The 11,397-nt window shown below is 39.8% G+C and overlaps 1 protein-coding gene across 1 annotated transcript in view; it reads right to left on the reverse strand.

Moving 5' to 3' along the window:
* Window positions 1-11,397, reverse strand: part of LOC118747095 (titin-like) — an 80,710-nt gene that overhangs the window by 57,170 nt on the left and 12,143 nt on the right. The window contains exon 6 of the mRNA XM_036481086.1: window positions 508-6,669. Coding sequence (XP_036336979.1) covers window positions 508-6,669 — 6,162 coding nt within the window. The remainder of the gene's footprint in view (window positions 1-507; window positions 6,670-11,397) is intronic.

The following is an 11,397-nucleotide window of genomic DNA, read 5'->3' on the forward strand; positions in this document are numbered from 1 at the left end:
TTCTTTGGTTTGCCGTCTTCAGAGATGGTTTCAACAATACGAACCTCTTCCGGCATTTCTCTGACTTGTTCGGGAGCTTCCTCGATAGGAGTTTCTTCAACTGTAACAGTTGTTTCGGGCTGTTTGTCATCTTCTTCGACGGTTTCGATGATCGTGACCTCTTGTTTGTCACCCTTTACCTTCTTGATGACACGGGTACGGATCTTCTTCTTCTTTGGCTTGCCGTCTTCAGAGATGGTCTCTACTATTCTTGTTTCTTCTGGCATTTCCGTGGTCTTAGCTTCGTCGGGAATAAGTGTTTTTTGTAGTGTTTTGTGTTCTGTGGTGTGAGTTGTTTTCGGTGTGTCTGTGTGAGAGAATGTTGGTTAATATGGTAATGTTTTGTTTTTGTTTTAGTACTAAACTTGTGTGTCATATGTGTTTTGTCTTTATTTGGGGGCTCGATTGGGTCAGAATAAGTAATACGCCATATAGAATATTCCCTACCATAAATGTTGTTGTACTTACCGAGCGGAGTTTTTACACTATGTGTATGAATTTCTAATTGGTCAAATGCGATTTCTTGTTTATACTTGGGTTTTTGTTGTGATACACTATCTTCTTGTATGTGATCTGTGGTATGATATTTGGGTATTACCTCTACACAGATTGCTTCTAAAGACTCAGCGCTCTTTGTTTTTGGGTTTTTTATAGTTTCTCTTAAACTTTCCTGAATATCGAAGCCTATCGCACTTTCGTTTATAATTTCCGTGTGTTGTATAGGGAGTATGTAATTTGGTTGTTCGATTAGTGTTTGTAGTTGTTGGGGAGATTTTGGTTTTGTTGTGGTTAGCGTTGTTTCCTTTTCTAGTTCAACAACAGCTTGTTGATCGATTGTGATGTGTGGATGATAAGTACTTATAGTTTGGGCGGACTTTTCAGCTGATGAAGTATGTTTGTATATATCAGAGCTTTCAGCAATAAATTGTGTTGTTTGTAGCGCGGTATATGTCATATCCGTTTCTAGTGTAGGTGCTGTTGTGATTTGTCTCGACAGATCTGTGGAATGAGGAATCGTCTGCTCGAATGTTTGCAAATCTTCGCTATTAATTGCATATTGCGGTATTATTTGAACTTTCGCCGTGTCCAATGTATGTGTGTGTGTGTCTAGTGTGTGAAGATTATCCTGGATGATAGGTTGTTCATTCAAATACGTACTATGTGGTGTGATTTTAATAACTGCATGTTGATCTATTTGTTTGTCGTCCTGTAGCTGGTTTGTAGTACCGGATATAATGGGCTCAGTTGTGATGGCTGTGTATTCGGCATCGCTCACACGAGGTTGTGCCTGTCGATTTTCAAGTATTTCATTTGTTGGTATGCTAACGATGCTTTCAAAAGTCGTTAACGTATTTACCAATACATTATCCTGCTCTTCCCTTATCGCTGTTGCGGTTTCTTGGGAAGGTTTCATGGTTTCAATACGGTCGAGTGGAGGTTTGATTGCAATCTCGTCAACGATCGGAGCTTTAAGTTCTGGCAAAACTACAGTTGCCTGGAGGCGTTCAATACCGCGAGGCTTAAGTTCGCCAGCTTCCTCGACATTTTCAAACACCTCTATTTCTGTTTTTTCTAGGGATTTTGTTTTTCCTTCGACTAGAACAGCTTGTGGCAATAGCTGTGTCGGCGCCTTTGTTTGCAGTGCAGTGCTGCTCTCATATGACAGGAATTCGGCTATGGTTTTACCTTCATTCAACTCTTCATGTGTAGTTTTGGCCAAAATTCCGGGCTGAGCTTTCAAATCGTATGTTTCAGTTATAAGATTCAGGCTAATTATTTCCTCGGTTGTAAAGGCTATATTTTTGCCCGACACAACCTCTGCCATACCCTGTTCCGGCCTAAGCCTTTCAATGCCATCCTCTTTTATGAGTGCTTCTTGGAGGGTAGTTATGTTTGCCAATATTGGTTTGGAATCAAAGCGAGCGCTTGCGTTTTGGGGTGTAACGGCCGCAGTGTCTGGTAGACTTTTTACGTCTTCATATGGCGTCAATTCAGTAACGGTTTTATCATTTTGCACTTGTTCTCTTTGCAGTTTTGCAGTGTATTTTATAGGCGCCTCGGTGTTAGTTACACTTTCTTTTTCTAATAGCAACGGGGTGGCTATTGTCTGCGCTTGACGTATGCTGTCGTCTATGACATGCCGTGCCGTTTTATCTGATTTTTCGAGCGTCAGAGGTAGCTCAGTTAGTGGTTCCACGGTAGCTATCTCTGTTACAAGCATTTCGTGTTGCGTTCCTTCAATATATGGTGTGACATTTTCGGCTTTAATTGCCGTTTCGAGGGTAGTTTCCTTTTGTAGAATGACATCGAGTTGCTTAACCTGTAATTGTTGTGTACGCTCATCCATGGACGTTTTAGCCGCTTTCGCTGAATACTCTAAAGCTTGCAGTGAATCGGCTTTTTCGTACGCGGTTACGCCGGTAGTAATAGTTTCGGTCAACATGCCTTCCACATAAGGTTTCGCGCGCTGTTCATCGATTTTGAATTTCTCCACATCTCCTTCTTTGGCGTATACGTTAGTGAGAGTTTCGACTTGTGCCGGCCTATTACTATTTTCTAAATTGAGATTTGGTGTGGCGGTAGACGCAATGTCTTTTGCTGGTAATTCAGTGGTGCCTTCATAAGGGTGAACTTGTGAAATAGACACTTCATATTGAGAACCCACAAGGGAGGATTTAATTTGTGTAAGTGAGGTCGCATCTTCATTCAGTGGATGCGGTGCTTCAGCTGCTGTCGTCTCATTTACTATTGGTAAGCTCAATGATTTGGTTATGACACTATCACTTGCTTGCGAATCTGATAGTTTAGCCGACTTCAATGCGCTCTCTCGCTCGACGGGTTGATCGGATTGTATTGTAGGCAAATGGTGAAATTCGTGTTCGATGTTAGCGTGCTGAGCTGGCGCTGCATCCGTGTCTTTAACGGGTGTGTAGTTTTCGTAGATATCTTCTTGTTTGACTAAGTTTGTTGTTAGTAATGATTTCTCTGCACCTTCCCTTGCTCTATCCGGTTGAAGTTCCGGTAGCGTTAAAGCGCTGGCAGCTTGTAGTATGTTAGTTTGCTCGAGTACCGGAGCGTGGTGCATTTGTTCACTCGCGGCTGACCGTGCATTTTTCGCATCGAATGCTGGCTTGTCCTGGAAAAGTTTCGCATCTTCGATTACAACATTTTCACTGGCTATTGCCGCATGTTCGGCAAGTGTGAAAGTGCTCGCGAGCGGCTGTTCTTCGTGCTTCGGCAGTGCCATGTCACCGGGCCTAGAGTCTTCATAAGCAATGATTTCGGATATTATAGTCTCATTTAGGTTCTGGTATTGCGAAATTGCTGATGTGGTGGATAGCTTCAGATTGTCGACTGCGCCAACGCTCTCTAAATTGAAGACATTTTCGCTCAGTGGCAATTTTAGCGTGTCCTCGGGTGCTGTTGCCTGCGCTGTTGTTTCATATGGCTTAACTTCCTTAAATTCCTTTTCTCGCTCATACATTATGCTTTGTTGTATTAATTTTGCATCTTCCGTGCTGAAACTTACTGTTGCCAGGAATTCTTTTTCTTTGGGGCGACTCTCCAAGCTGGCTTCTCTTTCGAAGACATTTTTCTCATGAATTGAAATTCCATAGATACTATCAGTTGTCGGCTTCCCGATGTTTTCAAGTGATTCTACACCTTTCAATTCACCAGTGGTATCATGCACGTAAGGCGTATGTATGACAGCCGCCTTTTGAGTTAACTCATTAATTTTTACTTCGGCTGGCCCTTTTGTTTTTGGTTTTTCGCTGGCATGCGCCTCCTCATTTTCGCTAGTGATTGTGGTCAGCACTTCCAACGCGGATTTGTTCGCGACTAACTCCACGTTGTCAACAGTGCCCGTCGGCGCTTGTTTACGTTGATATTCTTCTACATAATCGAGTGCTTCATCCGACGATTGCACGGTAGATACTATTTCAGTAAAACTAAAGCGCGCACGCTGCTTATTTAAATCGGACTCGACAAGTGTGGCTAAAGTCTCAATTGGTTGCGTACTCTTCGTATTAGCAACAGGCAATGCAGCTGTGTCGAGCGCTACTGCCTGCTTTGTACCGGGCTTTTCGGGCTGTGCTAGGGTCGCCTCCTTTTCGTGAGTTGCTGTGGTAGTGACTTCTAAAGACTGAATCAAATCGAAAGCTTCACCGGATAGTTGTTTGGCTGGCATTTCCTCGATCGTGAGTGCACTTGCAGTGTCCAACGTCGTTTGCTGTTGGACTTTTTTAGCTCTTTGTGATTGCATGCTGAACTCGGCCACGGCCGTTTGCGGTGTGGTTTGCTCTTCGGTGTCGCGTATCGTATGCAATGTTAGCACTTCTGTGTGTTCCAGTGGTGTGCATGTTTCGGGTGTGGTTTCGTGTAATGCATGTAATGTTGGTTTATCTGGCGTGTGGAGAGCTTCGTCCATTTCGGTAGTCTGCACTTCATAAACGGCCAGCGACTGCATTGTCCTGCCTGGTACAGGCAAGATAGTTTTCTCGATGGGCTGTTCTGCCGTTGTGAGTTCTGTGTGCGATTCCAATACATTTTGCACTTCGCTGACGCCACCAAGCATAGTATCGATTGTTTTTGTGGCTTCACCCAATTTCGGCGTATCCGTGTCTAAGTTTTCGGGTATTGCTTGTGGCTGTACCTCCAGTACGCTGGGTGCCGCTAGCGTAATTTCAGTTTGCTTGTGACTGGCCGTTTGACTGAAAGGTTGCAGTGCTGCCTGCCAATCACCCGCGGTATCCACTGCTTGATTGTCTTTAATCGACAATGAATTTTGCTCAACGAACAAGAATTTGGCTTCCGCTGTTTCAGGATTTTGAGTCGGCATAGTAATTTCCTTTTCATGTGGCTGTATAGTGCCTACATCAGCGACGGCTGTGGCTGCTTCATACACGAGTTTGGTATGCTGCGGAATTGGCTGTGTGCTATCCACTATTGCTGTTGCGTCACAAATTAAACTTTCTGTGCGTAATGCCACTGCATTCGCTGTTGTTAGTGTACTTTTAGTAATTTTTTCTGTGGGAAGTATGTCTTCTTGGAGTGCGTGTGTGCGCTCTTCAGTCAACGCTTCATTTATTTGTCCCACAATCAAGCTGTGTGCTTGTTCAGCCTCTGCAATGACCTGCTTTGGTTCTACTTGAGGCACAAGTTCTGTAGGCCGTTCCTCTAGAGTTATGACTTCTGCACCGATAATGTGTACATTTTCAATTACATTGAGCTCTGCCTGTCTGGTTGACAGATCCGTTTGCGGCACTTCAACCAGCGGGCTCTGCAAGTCGGGCTGTGTCCCAATCAGACTTTGTTGTAGTATCAAGCGCTCGAGTGCACTACTCGCATCCGGCAGTTTCTTCGGTTTCAACTCTAGTGCCGTATCCGCTGTTTCACTTTGTGTCACCTCCAGTGGCGCAGTTTCTGGCGTAATTTCCACGTTTGCAAAAGCCTTTGAAGGTACAGCGTGCTTTTGAAATACATCCTCTTTATCAATTGGCTTTTCTTCTTGCGCTACGTAAGCTGTATGCTCCATTATTTCTGCTCGCGCCAAACCAGTGGCGAAGGCATGCGTTTCATAAGCTTCAGCTGTATCTTGTGGCTGAATTTCTATCACTTGAATGCTTGTCTCTGAGGCCACAACTTGAACGGGTGCTTGCTTCTCGGCAGGTGATTGCTTATATTCGAGCTTTTCAGCCAATTCAGTGCTTATTAATTGCTCAACGATTACGCTTTTGTGAGCCACATATTCTGTCAATACTTTTTCAGTGGGCAGCTCGCGTGCTGCTTCTACTGGTAGCTCTCCCACAGCAATTGCAGTTGTCAACTCTAGCTGTTGTTGCTGTGAAATGTGTGGCACCAATGTGGGCTTAACATACTGTTCTGGTATTTCAGCGCTTTCCAAACCCTTGATCGCATCCTCAATAAATGGCTTCTCCACCAGCACTGACTCAGTTTTATCCAAAGCTGTGGAAGCTTGTGCAGGTTTTGGTTGCGTTTCGATTATCAGCTCTGCTGTTACTTGTTTTGTTTCTACTTCCGAAACTTCCGGCGCACGACGTTCAACTTCCGCTTTAGTTTCATGCAATTTTTCTTTTGTATGCCTATGTTGCTGCCGTAGACCTTCCTCCATTTCGAGCGTATTCGATTCCTCTTGTATGGCCACAGTCTTCACTGGGGCGATTTGACGATGTGCCACTTTCGGCTCCGGCCGTTCTATAGACACCTGGGAAACCTGTGTTAGAGCTGTGGTTTCGATATTTTCTTGTGATTGTGTTTCAATTTGTATGGTTTCGTATGCTATGTCTGCAGGTTGTATGCTCTCTACTGTGTCGGTGTAGAAATCCTCGACTGTTTCATTTGCTTGTAAGTCTTTCTGTATGGTTGTTTCTAGATGCTCTTGGATTTCTGTGAATTCTTGGATTTGTTGTTGTTGTTGTTGTTGTGATACTTTCTTTTTCTTCTTTGTGACTTTTTCGCGTTTAACGACAATTTCTTCTGCCGCTTGTTGTTGTTGTTGTTGTTGTATGATAATTGTTTGTTCATGTTGTACTTGTTGTTGTTGTTGTTCTTGCACTTGTTGTATGATTTTCTCATCCACATGTGTGGCTATCAAAGGTGCTGATGTTTCTGTGAATGCGAATGTAAGTAAGTAAAAAATTTGGTCGTGCTCGTGAGAATGGTGTTATGCTTTACACGCAAGTAGTAAGAATGGCTTTAGTGTGAGTATATGCATGCAAGTAGTAGTTGTGGCGAAAACGGCGTTTGTAAGTACATATTTGAAATACGTAAGTATAAGTATGTAAATATGTATTTGTGAAATTCGTTAGCAAAGTGATTGACTTGTGTACTATATACAATGTGTGCCTTAAAGTAGGAGTGTATATCGTATGAATTAAAACAAAAATTAAGATGCCTTACGTTATCTGGTAAGTTTGTGAAAACGAAAAAAATTCCGTAAAAATAAATATTGCTCCTCCATTTCTACAAATTTTTCAGAAGAGCAAAACAGCTTCTTACAACCTTTTCCTTCAACTATTTTACGGAACTTTAAATACAATATTTTGTTTGTTTAAAGCATATTGCGAACCTCCGTAAGAATCAGAAGGATTTGTTGGTAACTAAAAGAATTCGAATTATTTCGCCTTAACGAGTTTGCTATGCCTCTTTTGGACTTAGCAAGTTTGCTCTTCGTCGAATATAAAAGGGTAGAATAAAACAAGTACAAGTTGAGTTTTCACAAAAAATGGATTTAGTAACATTCACTATCGGGGAAAGTGGAACTTGTTCTCTTTACGAGAAGATGCAAGATACCGCTACTGACCCCGCTTGAACTAAACGGGTGTCTCTTAAGCTTTACGCATAAAGCGAAATTCTAAGGCCTCATTTTGAATAGAAAACTGAGCTGGAAGTAGAACATAGTTCGGTGTTATGAGAATACGTCCGTAGCCCTATATTCATGCAATAGGGCCATTGGCCAAAAATTTTGCTGTACTGCCGCCGATCTCTGCAAGAGATGGCTAAGCAGAAGAGTCTAAACCCGGCATGCCCAACGCCGGCAGAACTCTATAAGCAAGTGCCCTGCGCCGGGCATGCCTGATCTAAACCTGTCACAGGTATACATATAAAGGATAACAGTATGGCAGATGAACTGGCGAGGGGGGTACGGCCGAACAAATTCTTCCGGGTAAAGAAAGCATTGATACGCCCTTTGCCACTTGCGAGCTGCCTTTAAGAGAATTTATCAATGTACCATAGCGAATTTATCTTAACTATGCTCGACAAAATTTTTATATAGAAGAAAACGCATAACACTGTCAACAAAAATATTTTTTTTTTTAAATCGACGGTGTTTTGTAGCCACCTGAAACTTATTATATTAAGATTGAATGGGCTACAAACTGCAGACCCGAAACTTTTCTAAAAATATTATTAACTTATGCACTGCAGGTAATTAAATTAGGATAGTACATCTTTTTGGCGACATGTTTTTTTTTTAATTTGTAAAATTGTATAAGAAAGTAATGAATATTAAACAAAAAAAAAGAAAACTATACATACTGAGGATCACAAGGGTGTGCTGATCTAATGACTGCGAGTGTATTATTATTATGGTTTAATTTGTTTGAAATTCTCCTCTTGAAAATATGCCAAGTAAATTTACAGGAGGCATGCACGCCCGCGAAATTCTATTTGATTGAACATGAACAAAATTATTCGAATGGCCGACAAACATGAGGTGACTCAGCCATTCGTTGAAGAAGTGTAGAATTTCCAACTCTATGTCAAAGGAAATCTACCGAGCAAAATGTTTCGGGCTAAACTCTATTTTAAGAATTTTTAAATTTGTACTTCGTTTGCCAAGCAAGAGAATGAGTAGAATCCATCTTTGTTGGTCCGCGAAAATTCTGTGGCTCACCCGTTCATCTTAGAAAATTATTTGGTCATAGGACACCAGAAATTGTCGGGAAATCCTTTAAGATCCCGTGCGGCTCTTGATCTCCCTGAGCTAGTTCGTCCGATGCCTCGTTTCCCTAAATGTCGCTATGTCCTGGTGCTCATGTTAAGTTAATTTCGTATTGATCATTAATTATATTTAATGAAAACATTTTGAAACTCTTATGAAGCGTAGGATTGCTTATATTCCTACACCCGATAGTTCTATTAGAGAGCTAAAGAAGTGTTAAAGCATGAATACATACTTCCACTTCCTTACCTCTGAAATTTCTACAAAATTCATGGAAGAATACTCCTAATAACGAAGAGTGCTTACCAAATAGCCAATATCTGGCTAAATAGGTCATGACTTTCGAAAAGTCCTCTCTTGTGAGGCTGAGCAGTTCTTCTGTCTTTTTCTTACCAATTTGAGGTCATAGTAGCCTAGTGCCCTCATCTAACCATGACCTATTGGCCTATTGGATAGTGCTATTTCTTATCATTAATTTGGAGGTTGCTATTGGTAAACAGAAAATGAAGAAGAAGTTTTGCCTATGATGAACGCGTTAAGCGGATGAAATACTCTACACTATTATCTGCATCTTCTCTCGCACAGTAAAACATATAGTCTAGTGCAGAGTTAGACAGTGGGGAAAAAAACAAAAATTTATTAAAAAAAATAGAAAAAATCGCGGTTTAAAAACCTTTTGAAGTAAATGGTGTTTATACGGACAGTTAACGCGGTTCAGAGGCTCTTAAAGCTCGCTATTACAGTTCAATTATCACAAAGTGGAAGGTTGGTACCTTTCGTGGCTGGTGGTTGTCAAATCTGTTGCTGTTGAACTAATTTCAAACAGAGCTCTACGGAAAAATAAGTAGTTGAGTGAGACTCCCGAAATTATAAAAGGCGCTGTAAAGGTAGATTTTTTTTTCGTATTTTCGTACTTTGAAGCAGATTTGACTAGCTTCGAAATTTGTAAAATCAAACATAAACATTCTAGGTACATTTGTTTGTATTTAGGTACAATATTTTGCACAAATTAGATACATTTTCAAAATTTTTTAAATTTTCCACCTTGATGGGTATTCGAACTCTTCAATTCGATCGCGTGTTTACTTGCAACGGTCAGGCCTATCGCGGGCCTTCTACATGGCATTTAATCGGTAGGCTAACTGACAATAACTAGTACAAATTGAATCGATAGTTTTGGTGTTAAATGACAACTTGAAAAAATAAGACGACACACGAATAGATAACGTAAGCAATCTTCATTTATATATAGTACATACATACAAGCAGGTAATTAGTTACATACATATGTACATATGTCTTTATGAATAAGTAAAATAAAGTTGGTCACGAAGAGAAAAAAAACAGACAAACAGATTCTGATTGGACATTTATTTACATAAATATATGTGTGTATGTGTGGTTACATATATCCATAACTCATACACATACATATGTACTTATCATAATCATAATCTTGGGGCTTACCTTATTTCCAAACACTTCTTTGTTTCGATATTGTATGAGTTCGAGCTGGTTTATATTACTCAGAAAGTGAAGCGTTAGAGGTACTAAAAGCGCTTCAAAGCGAGTAAAATGCAGTACAGCAGCTAGCTTGGAAATATTAAATTGCGAAAATATTGGCAGTAGCAGAAATATTAGTAAATTTTCTTTAAAGTAATTTTCAATCAAAGAAAATGTATAAGAAGCTAGAATGAGAATATTTATTCAGTTGTAATAAACGTTATTTAAATTTTGTATAAAATAAGTAGAAGCTCATATGATAACAGCGCAGCAGAGCCGAGGAATTAATGCTGAGTAGTGATCGGCGAAGGATATTAATGCATTTCTTTTTGCTTACAATTAGTTTAAGACGTAGCCTTCCGAAGAAAGTTTGTAGTAATATTTATACTGTAGTAGTAGTAGTACTTATTTAGTAGTTTTTTTTTTTACGAGTACAGCTTTTGTACGTTTGCTGTTGGTAGTAGCAATCAGTATGTATTTATTAGCAATAGTCGTAGGGCAAAGGCCAAAATTAGTAAGTAACAGCAGAAAGTAATGTGGCTGTAGTGTGGTATTAGAATTAGCAACATTTCTGGTAAATAACTAGTATATACTTAGTTATTGGAGGCAAACAGCAGACTTATTGTAGTAGTAGTAGTAGTAGTAGTAGTAGTAATAGTAATGACTGGACTGCTATGGAATAATTATACAATTACATATTCAGAGTTCACTGCGGAGAGATAACTTTCGAATTGAGGTTATTAAAGTATTTACATTGTTTTGGTTTTTTTTATTGTTAAATCCAAATTTTCGTCAGTTGCTGTATTTTGCATTAATATTTAGTATTTCTTTTAAACAGTAGTTAATGTATTTGTAATTTGCACAACTTTGGGACGATTATTTTTAATTTTAATTGATTAATATTTTTTTTTTTATTTCCTATTTAAATTATATATATTTTGGTTTGGAGACATTGAAGTTGGAGTTGGTGATCTTCGTTGGTTACTATTTTTTTTTTTAGTTTTATTTGTGGTTTTTGAATTTTTTTTCTGTTTGGTTTCTACAATTGTTCAGTTTCTATATTCAAACCTTCTTCGACGACTAGCGTACGTTCCTCGACGAATGTTTCCTCTGTTAACGTTGTGCATAGCGGTAATAAGGTTGTGATTTTGATTTTCGTGCGTTTTGGCAAGCGGCAACAAGCAGCAAGCGATTTGGAAGCAAAATTCAGTGCGCATAGGAAAAATAAAAATAAAATAATAAAAAAAATAATAATTGCATTTCCATTAAAGCCCTATTTAAAAGCCTAATTTGCTTTTTTCATACTTGCTTACCATATTTAATATGCGTTATGGCCTCATGACTTTCAATTACTTGCGAAGTTTCAATTGTCCTCTAAATGTTTTTTT

This window comes from Rhagoletis pomonella, unplaced genomic scaffold (assembly GCF_013731165.1).
Source record: "Rhagoletis pomonella isolate Grant_MI unplaced genomic scaffold, Rhpom_1.0 Rhpom_scaffold_00011, whole genome shotgun sequence".
NCBI lineage: Eukaryota > Metazoa > Arthropoda > Insecta > Diptera > Tephritidae > Rhagoletis > Rhagoletis pomonella.